This window comes from Leptopilina heterotoma, unplaced genomic scaffold (genome assembly GCF_015476425.1).
Source record: "Leptopilina heterotoma isolate Lh14 unplaced genomic scaffold, ASM1547642v1 Lhet_316, whole genome shotgun sequence".
Taxonomy (NCBI): domain Eukaryota; kingdom Metazoa; phylum Arthropoda; class Insecta; order Hymenoptera; family Figitidae; genus Leptopilina; species Leptopilina heterotoma.
The window spans coordinates 475,392-490,923 of record NW_025111016.1 but is presented as its reverse complement, the minus strand read 5'-3'; the positions used below and the strand labels follow the sequence as shown (position 1 = coordinate 490,923).

General features: G+C 29.4%; 1 protein-coding gene across 3 annotated transcripts in view; it reads left to right on the top strand.

The window, feature by feature from the left end:
* The window catches only part of LOC122504785 (steroid hormone receptor ERR2), a 183,911-nt gene that overhangs the window by 80,226 nt on the left and 88,153 nt on the right, over nt 1–15,532 (top strand). For all 3 annotated transcript variants that reach the window (XM_043616031.1, XM_043616029.1, XM_043616030.1), the window contains one exon: nt 7,776–7,905. In XM_043616031.1, the coding sequence (XP_043471966.1) occupies nt 7,797–7,905 (109 nt within the window). In that variant the 5' untranslated portion in view covers nt 7,776–7,796. The remainder of the gene's footprint in view (nt 1–7,775; nt 7,906–15,532) is intronic.

Here is a 15,532-nt window from a genome sequence, read left to right as displayed (position 1 = left end):
AAATTTTTCATTTTTAAACAAATAATTAGCTTTTTTTATCAAACAAAATTTTTCCCTTTTTTATATTTACTATCATAAAAAAGAACTCCTTAATGGAATGGGAATACTATAAATTATTCATTTAATTTTAATAAACATTATAAGTTAATAAATATTTAACTTCGTTCTTTTTTCACAGAAAAAATATATTTATTTATATGCATTTAAATGTAAACTGTTTTAACTGAATAATGGTTTACTTCATTAAAAATATAAATATTTCTTAACTTATAATGTTCGTTAGAATTAAATGAATAATTTATAGTATTCCCATTTCATTAAGGAGTTCTTTTTTATGATAGTAAATATAAAAAAAAGGAAAAAATTTTGTTTGATGAAAAAAGCTACTTATTTGTTTAAAAATGAAAAGTTTGTTTATAACAAATGTAATTGTTTAAGCTAATAAAGTTTTTATGTTTTTGAAAGAATGTACATATGATATAAATATTTAAAGTTTGAAAAATGACGAAAATGTTTACAAATACAAAAGGAAGTTGATTATTGTTTATATAATTGTTAATATTAATGATAATTTCTAACTGTAAAATAGTTTTTTACTAAATTAGACATAAATTTAAACTTGTCTGCAAAAAAACCAATTTTTTCTATGAAGAAGGTCCGAAGTAATCTATTTGTTAATTAACATTGTTTGCAACAATTAAAATAAATTGTATTATGCTTTATTAATTGTCCGGTGGTCATACTAGACTAATTTAAATTGATTTCGATCATGTGTAATGGAAAAATAAAAAAACTAACATGATTTTTTCTAAAAATATTGTAATTTGTCAAATTTTTGAGTAACAAGAAAAAAATAAACAATTAAAAATTCAAAAATCGACTTTGATGGATCTCTTAGTAATTTTAAATCAAGAACATCAACATCCGATAAAATTTGTAGTTTCTAGACAATTTTCAATAGTAAGTTGAAAAAAAATCCCACTGTTAATCGCGCTGGAGTACGCGAGCGGACGAACAAATTTTACTTATTACACTATATCTTTGGCAAATTGTTTCGGCCCATTTTCAGACTTATATCTTCTTTTAGGGGAATTCCCAAGCTTTCATTTGAGATTATTAAAAAGAAAATAAAAACTACCGAACTTGCACAAAATTGCAAAAAACTATTTATTTTAAAAAATTTTTGCAAAAAAATTTTTTTTTTATTATATAAATAAAATATTTTAAAAGTACACAAAAAAACCTTTCTAAAACACTACTTACTTTTTTTAATTGAATAATTTAAGTAGAAACTACAAATGTTTAAAGAATGCATGTTCGACTTGAAGCTGAAATTTCAACCCCCCACCCTTTTGATTGGGGTGGGGGGTTGGACCTGTAAATTGGTGTAGTAACTTGTACCTACTAGGGTAACATATTTCCAAAGTATAAAGGAAATCCAAGAACTTTTTTTTATTTTTGGGGCAGTTCAGGAATAATGCCTCATATGTGAAATACAGTTTTTCTACTATATTTCTTACAATAGTGATTGAATAATAAATAATCAAACTTTGTAGAAACTTGCAGTACATCAAATTGTCTTTGGAGTGAAATCATTTCGATTTACGATTTTTAAATAAATTACAATTATTCATTACGCCCCTTAGCCATTATGTCCCGTTTCCCCTATATACGTGATTTGTAGGGTAATGTCACATTGAGTGGACCGCCACTTTGAGTGGACCACCTGAGTTTATAAGTTATCTGACAGCGGAAACATGAAATAAATAAAACGAATAGCAGCACCGCACCTAGAAACCGTAAGAAATTAAGTTCCGCGATAAACATGTACGTTATTGTTTGATGTAACGCATTTTTAAGAATACAAACCAAAAAAGAAGTCGCTCTTACAATGAGTAAAGTGATTTAGAAGTGTAAAAGTAGTGTAAAATTTAAGTTTTAAAAGGTAACTTATTTTTTTCCTACTACTTTGGACATTGCAATTGATTGTCTTAGTTTAATTAAGTAATAATTTTGACTCAAAAAAAATTGTGGTTGCTGCCATAAAAAGTTGTATTTCACTATGAGTGGACCACTGTTTATAACCATGAGAGGACTGCCTGTTTTTTTATATTTTTAATGTCAGTTTACCATTTTTAAGGAAATAAATTGACAATAAATTGATTTGAAACTATGTTTTATGTTCTTTATTAATTTTTTTGTGATATTGATGTGATATGTGCCAAAATTATTAAAAGTGGTTTCACTTGTAAACATTGCAACACAATCATGGTCTGAAGCTGCATAAGCATAAATTTTGTTTTAATATATCAGAAATATTAAATAAATTAAAGAAAATAGAATAACTTTTACAATTTTTTAGGAGTGGTCCACTCAAGGTTACACTTTTTTCATTCCTTAAAAATTAGCTATTTTTTTAAAGTCAATTGTTTTTTCCAAATAAAAATAAAACAAAGCTATTATGGTGTAAACACTTACCTAGGGATCTAAACTAATGCATGGAATAGAAACCTCCGATTAATTTGCTTTCATAAAGAATTTTTTCGAAAAAAAGCTTAGGCGGTCCACTTAAGGTGACATTACCCTAAATATATATCAAGTGTATGATTAAAAACATGTAAATCCGGATACAGTGAATGTGATATTTACCCATCGTTTTAACAAGCAAAAGTAAAACACCTCCACTAAGCTGAGACAAAAAGTCAAAAATTCGAAAAAAGTTTTTAAAAAAATTAAGTTTTTCAAAAGTTATCGTCGGACAGACAGACAGACAGACAGACCTACAGAAAGACGTAATCGACAGACCATGTTTCTTGGATTCAGAGCAACTCAAAACGCAAAGATTTCATAAAATTAGCAAATAGTATTTTAAGCAACAATGTACCGTAAAGGCAGCCATTAAGTCCCGTGTAACTTACGATATTTTTTATTCCAAAGGCACAAAAGTGGCGATTTAAGATAGCAGACGACAGGGAGTAAAACTCATTCACTTGTTCGACTTCTATGAAAATGGCGGCATTTTTTTTCCATGAGCAAAAATAACGCATGGGACTAGCTGTTTTTTTGCCCATGAGAAAAAAAGGTCGCCATTTTCATTCAACCTGAGGTATAAAAAGTCAATTTTTCATCAAATCTAATACCTCCTCATGTGATTAGAATGTAAAAAACCATTTCCAACAAGATAGGACCAAAAATTAAAATGTAAAAAAGGGTCAGACCAGACAAACTGCATTAAAAAAATTTCATTGATTTTCTAAAATGTTAAAATTTTTATGAATATATTTTAGTTATAACATTTTAGAAAATCAATAAAAATTTTTTAACCCAGTTAAGCTAGCCTGACCCAAAAACTTAAAAAAAAAAATTAATTTTCTATGAAAAAATGTTGTAGAGAAAAGTTGTTTGTATTTGTCTAATCTAAAGTAATATAAAGTTAAAAATAATGAAATTTGAAAAAATTGAATTTTTAAAATTTTGAAACTACTGTAGTTTGCGTAGTTTTCGACGAAAATGGCTGGCTAACGAACTCGACCTGTATTTTAACACTAACTTTGTGCATGCAAAGTTGCAAGTTGATGCAATAAGTTTTTCAAGAGTTATCGTAGGGACACCATTGTGTCTACAGATAAACACGAAGACAGACATACGGACAGACACTTTTTTTAGACCATGTTTTTCGGACTCAGGGGACCCCAAAACGTCGAGATTTCATGAAATTAGCGAAAGTCAATTTTCGACCAAAACTAATACTTTCTCATATGATGAGAATGTAAAAAACCAAAAAGATTATTAAACTAGAAGATATTTGCCGTACAATGACCCGCGGAAGAAAAAAAATATTGAATTGCAACAAAATGGCGGAGTTTTGAAAAAAGCTTATAAATTTTGCCTAAAAAATCCGATAGTTTTTGGCATCCCAAAATTTTATTTTTCATCCAAAAAAAAAAAAAAACTGGAGCCTCATAGTATGGCAAATATCTTCTAGTTTAATAATCTTTTTGGATTTTTTGATTTCAGTCACTCAGATGGCCGCAATAACTGCAGCAGTGGAGAAACTGTTTTTTTTGGATATAGCGAATAACTCTTTAAAAAAAGATATTTTTCTTTGCAAAAATTACAAAATGTTCACTATTTATACAAATATACATGTACAAAACTTTAAAAAAAATTAGATGCAATAATTTCCCTGAAAAAAATTTCTAAAAATCGACGTTTTTTCAGTCACTCACACTAGGTGTGCCCCTTAAAATAATTCCTGCAAAATATTATAATTTTTTAAAGTTAGTCGGCAACGACTTTAGTCGAAATATGTGGACGTCATCATGAAAAGGGTCCATTTTGGCACTATTGGAGTTATCTATATGGGTGTATTTCTGGAAAAATTTGGAAAATTTTGAGTGGTCTTAGAACTTTTTTGGTTAAAAATTCGCTGAGTTACGGAATTTAAAAGTTTAGAACGCCAAAAACCTCATTTCGAAAAAAACGGAATTGAAGATTGCAATACCAACTAATTGTTGTATCTCTGGTTCTTCTTGGAAGTTATTCAGATAAGAATTGTTTCTAGTTCAGGGCACCTTGAAGATAAAAAACCAATAGGTTTAAAATTTTTAAAACCACCCCCCCACCCCTCTTAATTTTGAAAATTCGAAAAATCGACAATATGGGCCCTTTTCTAAAAAGGACAGTTTTTCTATTAAAAAACCATTTTTTTACAAGATTAATGATTAGGTACAATTTTATTGTGTCATTTGAAGAAAAAGAAGAGATATTAAACATATTTAAAATTTTTTGATAGTCTCTATTATGAAAAAATTGACGCAATATCTAAATTTCACTGGTTTACAGTGAAATTGTCAATCGAACAAAACATTTTTTTTCGAATAGTAGGTATTTTTTGAGTAAGAAAATCATAGTTTTAATTTTTTTCTCTCGTGCAGTTTTTCTGTAGCTTCAAATTTTCCATTTTTGAGGTGCGACGCCACTTAAACTTACCTATAGGAAAATTAGCTTGTCAAAATATAATAAATGAGGTATCATTGGAAAGGTTATTAAATCACCTTTCGATCCATAGATTATAGAATAAAATTCAACAAAAATTGAGAGAGTTACAGTCGATTAAAGTTGAAATTTCATGACAATTTTGATGATTTTTAGACATTTGAGTAACTTCTACTATTTTTTTCTACATCAAACAGGAGAGAATGTTTAGGTTTTAATTTTTTTATTGATAGACTATATCATTACACAAATTTTGAGCCCTTGTGGGCCTCGATTGGATTAAAAATGACAATTCTACACTAAATTTAGTGAACGAAACTACATTCTTCATTTTTAGTATCCCTTAAACATTTGCAGCAAAAATTCAAGTAATAAAATTTAGTTAAGCGCTAAAGTTACTAAAATCACTAATCAAGAGTTTCTGAAGTCGTAGATTTTGAATGCAATGTTAGTTTTGCAAATTTCAAAATGGCCGATCCAATATGGCGGACAAGTTTTTAAAAATCGATAATATTTGTCTTAAATTCGTTACTCGGGGGTTTTCGGGGTTGCTGATTACGAATCCGATATCAGATTTCAAAAATTCAAAATGGTTTTTGGGTCCACAAGTGCTCATAATTTGTGTAATGATATAGTCTATCAATAAAAAAATTAAAACCTAAACATTCTTTCCTGTTTGATGAAGAAAAAAATAGTAGAAGTTACTCAAATGTCTAAAACATCAAAATTGTCATGAAATTTGATCTTAAATCGACTGTAACTCTCTCAATTTTTATTGAATTTTATTCTATAATCTATGGATCGAAAGGTGATTTAATAACCTTTCCAATGATACCTCACTTATTATATTTTGGCAAGCTAATTTTCCTACAGGTAAGTTTAAGTGGCGTCGCACCTCGAAAATGCTAAATTTGAAGCTACAGAAAAACTGCACGAGGGAAAAAAAATTTAAACTATGATTTTCTTACTCAAAAAATACCTACTATTCGAAAAAAAAATGTTTCGTTCGATTGGCAAAAAAAGTTTTTAATTTGTAAACCTGTGTTTTCATTTCGACAATTACGAAAAAAAAGACTTTAACATCAATATCTTTGGTTCTTCTGGGAAGTTATTCAGATAAGAAGTTTTTACAGTCCAGGACACCCTAAAGATGAAAAATCAAGAGGTTTTAAATTTTTCCACACCTCCATTTTTAAAATACGGATTACTTTTGCAAATGACCGACAAAATGGTCCCTTTTCATTTTTCTAAAGAACCAATAAAATCAAACAGTTAAATTTTATCTATAAATTAATGAAAACCGCATGATTCGACTTGTCAAAACATAACATGTAGATTGGTAATAAAAATTTTTAAAAAAACTTATGATTTTGCTCCAAAATGACTAAATTGTGGACGTCCACATATAATGAAATGACTCCAAAACATTAAAAAATTAGTTTTTGAGATATGTTGTCTAGAAAAAATCCTTATGAAGAGAATCTCGTTTGAAATTTTAATTAATATAAAAGAGGTTGCCCGGAAAATATTTCTCTGAAAAAAAGTTACCTTTTGGAAGTTGCTACCTACAGTTGCAAAAATGAACTAAAATAATTCAAAGTACAGTGAGTTCTCGCGAGTCGTTCAACTCACGAGTCGTTCAAACTCGCCAGTCGTTCAACAGCTGATCAGTGACCGATTCACGAGTCGTTCAATTTCTAGCATGCGCGCGCCGGTGCTCAGTGCTGTGTAATTTAAACGGACCAAAGTCATTGAATATTGTGTCTTTCGGGGCGATAAATATGTTTCACACATCCCTGAAATCGCCTTGGAGGCGTGGCTTATGCGTTGAACGACTCGTGAGTTTTATGATCTTGAAAATTTTCGAGAATTGAACGACTCGCGAGAACTCACTGTATCCGTTTAAATTTTCTTCCGGGAATGGTGACTTTTGTGGTTTGCGCGTTCTGATTGGTTTCGAGATTGGTTACGCCTGGCAGGATTTTCAACTTTCTGTCCTTGAATCGTAATATATTATTTAATTCTCTTCTTGTAATATGTACACTAACGGCGGAAATTGTGCGAACGTAAACATCTCGAACTACTAAAAAACACACTCACACAGAAAGTGTGATAACTCCGTTAAAAATTAAACTAGATGCTTTTTTAAATTGCATTGGAATTACATAAATAGGATATTTTTTATTTTTTTTTATGTTCTTGGTCTCTATTTAAGGCTTAGGTTACAAGGAATAGTCTGTAAAAGTAACAATTAAATTTTTCATTAACTTTTCTAAATTTTGCCAGGAGTCAAAGTCAGGGTAAGAAATTCCGAAAAAAAATAGAATTATTTTTTGTCTTCATAACATGATATCTCACTTCCTATTTATGTAATTCCAATGCCATTCAAAAAAGCATCTAGTTTCATTGGAAATTTAATAAGCTTTCCAATGCAATTTGAAAAAAGCATTTAGCTTCATTTTTAACGGAGTTATCACTCTTTCTGGGCGGGTGTGTTTTTTAATAGCTCGAGATGTTAGCGTTCGCACAATTTCCGCCAATAGTGTAACAATATCCGAAACGAGTTTTTGCAATAACTGTAATACTTTTTTTTACAATAATAGATTTTAAAAAAGTTTGTTTTTTACCAATCTTATACCAGAAAGTCCTTTAAAAACAAAGTAACTATAGTCATGGCGATAATTGAGAACGACAGGATACGTTATACAATTAAAAGAATTACATTTATATTCACTTTCTATTTTATTGTAGACATAAATTAAAGACACTTATTTCAGAATGGAGTTAAAGAGGAAGATATGATGCCAAGGAGAATTTGCCTTGTTTGTGGGGATGTTGCAAGTGGCTTTCATTATGGCGTTGCATCTTGTGAAGCATGTAAAGCATTCTTCAAAAGAACGATACAAGGTAGACAAAATTAATTAATTTTTATAAAAAAAATATACTCTACAATACACAAATATTCTTTTATAAAGTACACTCGACTCTCGGATCTTTTACACTTATGGGACCAAATCCTCTCATACCTTTTACCAAAACAAATATGCCATGGTAACGCAATACAATACGTATAACCAAATATAAATTAATGACAGTATTTATGTTTTAGTTTTAAATTATTAGTCGCGCAGCTGGCTCTGGCTAAAAGTTTACCGGGCCGCTTACAAGAGTGGGGCAGTGAGAGTGAGAGAGACAGTTTAACTCCCCACTCTATTCGTTCGTATAAAAGTTCATGTAATTTAACTATTTTTTTACCTTTTTGTCAATATATTTATAGTTTGGTGCGGTCAAAAAATGTCATGTTTTTTTTATTCATTTCTTTCATCTAATTGAATACTTTGGTAGTTTTGTTTTAAAATCTGACGATTAGTTATCATATAAATAATTATTAAACAAATTCAATACATGCATTGGGTGCTCCCTCCATGCAAAACGTATGAACTTTGAATTCATTTTTTGAAGCTTTGAAACGGTCAAAAATTAATGAAATTGGTCTCATTCTGTAGATAAATACTTCAGGAATGAGTATGCAAAATTTGAAAAAAATCTGACGAAAACCATTTTACGCGACTAATACCTTAATACTTACATTTATAATAATTAAAATTTTAATGTAATTTTAATCACATAATGGAGGAGCTGTTATAATTCACTTTAGATAACCTAAGTTATCGTGAAATAAATGTTTTGACATTCTAATATTCATTTATTTATTTAATGTAATGCAAAAGATCCGAGAGTCCAGTGTAATTTTAAACGTAATAGCAGTTCATGCATAAACATATGGGAAACTCTATGGAACAAGTTAATTCTCACTTATAAAGATAAAAAATTGTAAATTGTAAAAACAGCTTCTATTTATGGTTCATTTTCTTCTAAATTTATTTATGAACAATTATCTTCTTGCCTAGTTCCATTTGCAGATAAAATATATCTATAAGGAGATACGCTGCATTTATTTGACATGGCGCGTATTTCCTTATAGCATATAAAGCTCCTCAATCTTCCTAGGTGATACAGTCGATATTTTGTGATGTACGCAGCATTTCGACGATAACAGTGATCACAAAGTCGTCTAAGCCGCAGAATATATGTTCTAATACTCTAACAAATGCGCTTGTACTCGTTTTTAAACGAAATGGTACTACATTAACTACATAACATTTTCCTTCGAAAATAAATCCCGCATATTTTTCTAATTCATCTTTTAATGGAATCTGACAAAAACTACTAACTAAATGTAACGAAGACATAATTTTCACTCCCATACAACGTTGAAACTTAGACTGATATAAAGCGTATTCATTCTTTTCAATACTTCTTCTTTATCTTAACTACATAAAAAAAGTTTCACGTCAAGACTTCTTCCTGACCTTAACTAACTTGTTGAATTTTTGGCGTTGTACAAATTTTTTCAAAAATTAATCGATTTACATAAATTTTCACTGAAAAAAAATTCCTAGTACCCGTGTACCAGGAATTGACTAGGTTGCCTGGTTACGAGAGGCATCCACTAGGGCAACCTAGTCAAACACTAAGGTCTAAGCATAGTCAAAGTGACTACACGGAAAAAAATTTCTTATAGAAAACACAAACTTTTTTGTAAATTATACAAATAGGTTAAGTTGTGCTTTATGCAGTCGAGTTTTGTGTTTCCAACAAGCTGGTTTGGGTGTACCACAAACCAATCTGTAATAACACCAAGAAATCCACGCATGCGCAAAAAAATTCAAGTGAACGTCTGCTTGTCGTCTGCTGCGTGACTGTATAAGCTGTTGAATCATAAACTGAAGTTTGTGACAAGACTCATTCTGGTTTGTGTATTTCCCAAACTCAGCCGTTTGTGGATACTACAACCGCCGTTCATAGATGGCACAGGAAATCTTGTAATTTTCACAGGAAATTTTTTTCCGTGTAGAAAATTAGTTAATATGGCTATGAAAAATAGTCAGGATAATAATATTAGATTTACACTATCGTAGTTATTTGAAATTCTTAATCGAATTTCCATTATCCGATGACAAATAAAAAGTAAACATTAAATGAAAAAATAATTATTATTTAGAACACATCCATAATTCACCTTATATGTATACATCTTAAAATTAACGCAAACTTATGAATTAAATATTTAAATAAATATTTTTAACACTGAGGGGACACGAACACGTAACCCTAACGCATACGCACATACATCTAAAGCTAAACCCGGAACGATACTACTACACTATACACGCACGTGTTATTCTAAATTTTTTAACAGATATTAGAATTTCCCGTCAAAATGTAGTACTTAATCAGATATTTTATTTATTTGAAAATACACAATTTTACTTGCTTGTCAAGAACTATTTATTTTTATTTATTTATCACATTTATATGTAAATAATAATTAATAAAAAATTAACAAACAATACACTACCGTCCACAAGTATCAGGACGATTACACGCGACTCTATGAAAAACATGCTATCACTTTTTCAATCATATTTCAGAAATAAAATCAGATACAAAAAAACTTAAATACGGTTAGAAAGCTGAATACATTTTGCTTAAAATAAACTGTCTTTGAAGTCAATTTTGTTAACTTTTTTTTGAGTTGTAGAATGAGAAAGAAATAAAAAAATTATCAAATTTTATCATTTTTGTCTCTTGACTTCAACTTTTTCAAAAATCTAGAAAAATTTAGATACAATTTTTTTTAAAACACAGCAATCTTCGTTAGAATTTTAGCTTTAAAATAAGTCTTCGAAAATTAAAGAAGGTTAATCCGTCTTTGATATATCATGAAAAATATGAAGCCGTGTTGCGACCGATTGGTGCATTGAAATTCAACTGTGACGACTCGATTCTAGCTTCGCGCGGCTGCGAATGAGAAAAAAAGGAGTGACGAATTTATGCGGGGAAAGGATTTTTGGGATTTTGTTGTGGGATAAAAATGCTTTCTCTAAATACTTTGTATAAATAATTAATAAACTTTTAATGGACACAAATCATCAAAAAGTGTAAAAATTGATAGTTTGAAAATGACCCATCACGTCGGGATTTCTTGTAATATTGACATAAATTTCCAAAAAGTGTCTAATTTAGCCATTTCACGAAATTTTTTCTTGGTAACCAAATTTTTTTTTCCATTTTGAAAAATTTTATCGTATAATACCATGTCTAAGCTTTCAAACCCATTTTTAAAAATCGCTTCACGATTTTTTCTAAAAAAGTTACGTAGATTTGAAATTGTTTTTATTTAGGCTACATTTAAATAAATGTAGTTATATCAAACTTTTGAAGTTTAAGGTAAGTATATGAAACGGAGTAGAGGTAAAATAATACAATTTTTAACAAAAATATATAATCAATTTTTATATTGGTAATTCATTTTAAAAAATTGTTTAAACAAGTTTTTATTCACAAATTGGAAAATATAACTTTACTTTTTAAAATCATTCATTACATTATTCTATACATTTTGTTGTTCAAGGAAAACATTCATTACGTTTAAATTCAGGTAATCCTTTTTTTATTAAAAAAACTAATTTCAAAATTCAAAATACTTACCTCATCCTTTATTGTTTTATATACCTAAGGCAAATTTCTCAACTGCCCAGGTCAAAAAAAATTTATGTTGTTGAATTTTCTCGAAACTTTGCCAAAATGTTACTATTATAAGTGGAAGTGTAAATATAAATATTATTGAATTTAATAAAATGTTTTTTGACTTACGTAGTTTCAAAATTTTGACCCTTATCAAAATATATATTTTTTGATTGAATATATTGATAAGTCAAATTGAATGAAAACATTTTTTTTTCATTGCCAGCTTGTAGTTCGTAAAAAACACTTTAAAAATCACTATTCACACTTATAATTTGATTAATTTTGCCTATCAATATATTAAATCAAAAAAAATATATTTTGAAAAAAGTCAACATTTTGAAACTCCGTAAATCAAAAAATTTTCTATCAAATTAAAAAAAAAATTATATTTACACTTCTACTAATAATAGTGACATTTTAGCAAAGTTTCGAGAAAATTCATTTTTTGACAAAAACAGTTGAGGAATTCTGACCCACCTCAAATTTGCTTAAATAAAAACAATTTTTTTTTTTTTTTTTTTTTTTTATTGTTTATACTCCTGCCCTATTGGCCTTACGCACTTCGACAAGAGTCCCCGAGAAATACTTTTTTTTTTTTTTTTTGGATTAAGCATAACCATTCTACTTTAGAAATTTTCTATATATTAACCTAATTTGCGTCTACAGCCGACTTTTATTAGGAGTACTCGCATTACGCCTGGACCACCCGTCAATGGGTTTTCTCGCCAGAGAAGAGGGAAACTGTAGAAAACCTCTCTGAGTACAACCGGTTTATCGACAGTCGAGTTCTAATGGTGTGTACCGGACAATAATCGACGGTGCACATCATTATACCTCGACGTCAAACCTCCCGCTCAGATTGTCTCACGTGCCGGAAAAATACCAAGCCAAGTGGGCGCGAACCAAGGGTACTTATACCCTTGGTCCTTAAACGACCACCAACGCCAGGCATCTATCCGACTGAGCCAATCTGTCGGTTAAATAAAAACAATTTCAAGTCTACGTAACTTTTTTTGAAAAAATCGTAAAACGATTTTAAAAAATGGGTTTTAAAGCTGAGACATAGTATTATACGATGCAATTTTTTAAAATGAAAAAAAATTGGTTAACCAAAAAAAATTTCGTGAAATGGCAAGTTAGCCATTTTTTAGAAATTTAGGCCAATATTACAAGAAAACCTGACGTGATGGGTCATTTTGAAGGTCGGATTCGTCTTCTACATCGAAAATGCGTAAATTTAATCTAGATGTAATCTTTTATGTAACAGAATTAAGTCAAAATTTGCAGGCCAGTGTTATTTGTATTTCATTTTCAAACTATCCATTTTTACACTTTTTGATGATTTATGTCCATTGAAAGTTTATTAATTATTTATCCAAAGTATTTAGAGAAAGCATTTTTATCCCACCACAAAATCCCACCAATGTTTGTCATTTAAAAAATTTATTTGTGGGTATTTTGGAAATACTTTTACGGAAAAACTAAAATATGGCCAACTCTAAGATCCTTTATGCCTTGTAAGTAATTTATTCCTTTGCTGGAAACATTGTAAACTTAAGGTAGAAGTATGAAAATAATTTTACGTGCATAGTAACTTTTTTTACATTGTTTTTTACTATTCCAGAACTTAAAGCTGGAAAAATCAATTTTTTTATGAAAAATGGACTAGCGCAGCGCGACCTTTAAAAATGATTTTATTTAAAAAAGAAAAAATACATGTTCAATATTTTTCATTGAAAAACAATATTTTGAGGTAGCATTAAAAAAAATTAAAAGTGGGATATTTTTTTGGGCACGCTAATGCATATAAGCGGGACGCTTTTTCGTGACGCTCTTATGTATATATGTTACGGTTAAAATGCGAAGTCCGGTGAATGTGCACATTTACCGGGCTTTTTGGTAAATGTGAATAACACAGGTCAACAAAAAAAGACTTACTTTTTTTTATGATATAGCGGAATGGTTTCCTATGTATTTTTGGACGCTGAACACGATCCCGACTTCCAAAATTGCCCATCACGTCAGGATTTTGAGAAAAGTGGGGGTAAAGACCCCAAAAACGCTTTTTGGGGAATTTCAACATTTATTTTCTCTTTAACCTGACGTGCTAAAGACTTCCACAAGGTCTTAAATTAAAGCTTTTAATGTGCACTAAAAGACCAATATCCATAAAATAAAAAAAAATTAAAATTTTTTTCAAAAAATGGGATTGAAGACACCAAAAATTTGTGTTTTTGGATTGCTTTAATAGACGTTTTGCAATTGCTTGGATTCGCTTGAAAATGGTTACTTGGGGTTTTTGGGGTCGCTGATTACGAATCCGATATTAGTTTGCAAAAATTAAAAATGGCGGATTCGTAATCAGCGACCCCAAAAACCCTGAAATAAACAAAATAACAATAACAAAAGAACAATTTTCAAGCGAATCCAAGCAATTCTTAATTTTTACATCTGCCATCTTGGTTTCGCCGTTTTAAATTTTTGCAAACAAATATCGGATTCGTAATCAGCGACCCCAAAAACCCCAAGTACCCATTTTCAAGCGAATCCAAGCGATTGCAAGAAGTCTATTAAAGCAATCCAAAAACACAAATTTTTGGTGTCTTCAACCCCATTTTTTGAAAAAAATTTTAATTTTTTTTTATTTTATGGATATTGGTCTTGTAGTGCACATTACAAGCTTTAATTTAAGACCTTGTGGAAGTCTCTAGCACGTCAGGTTAAAGAGAAAAGAAATGTTGAAAATCCTCAAAAAAGCGTTTTTGGGGTCTTTACCCCCACTTTTTTCAAAATCCTGACGTGATGGGCAAATTTGGAAGTCGGGATCGTGTTCAGCGTCCAAAAATACATAGGAAACCATTCCGCTATCTCATAAAAAAAAGTAAGTCTTTTTTTGTTGACCTGTGTAATCTATCATTCTCAGAAGAAATTATGTACATTTCCCAAGTAAATTGGTGATTGTACACATTGACCAACGTTAGTTTGTAAATGTAGAAATTGAAAGCAAGTAATTTGTTCAGTAATTATAATTATTATAAAATATGATAATGTAAGGAATTATTATAAATAAATTAATTCTTAATATAAGTCCTTTCTTAAAAAAGACATGGAGTGGAAAGGTCGAATGTATCGAAAAGTATCGAAATAAAGAATGGGCAATGAGAATGTAAAATCTTAATAGAAGGGTGTTTTCAAAATTGTTTGGACATGTAAACGTGGCGCTGCAGTCGTATGTTATTTAAAAAGAGCGCGAATATATAAATTTTATTTTTGTTAAGAGAAAGTACTCATAATAAATCTTATTTTGCATTGTCAAAAAAAAAAAAAAAAAACGTCAACATTTCAAATATAAATAAGCAAATTGTTAACTGAAAAAATTTGAATATTATAATTAATATTATTAAATGGAACGAATAATATATATAGAAATACAAATGTAACAAATGGAAATTGAAATGTCAATTGTTTAAGAATAAAACTTTTACAAATACAATAAAGTAACAGTTGAATGTTTTTTTTCTAAACGTCAGTTATTATTCTAGTTTGCATTCTGCAGTGACATCTGTCAGATATTTTGGATTTATACAGTAAAAAAATAATTTTGTAATAGCTTCCTACTGGAAAATTGAATTAGAGCTTATTAGAAGTTAATAATATAATATTTGAATCCTATAATTTTTAATATTTACGATTAATTATCAACAAAACTTTGTGCTACTCATTGCGCTACTTGAAAATGGTTGCAGCTACATTCGGACAGCATGATTTTTAAAATAATGAATAAAATATTTCTTGTTTAATTATTTTGTAAAATAACACTATTTTCATAAAATACATACTTCATATATTCGGCCAGTATATAACTTTAAAGTAATTATTGCAATGCATTATTATTTATTTGACAAAAAACATGAAAGTGTCCGACCACCGGTACTGTCCG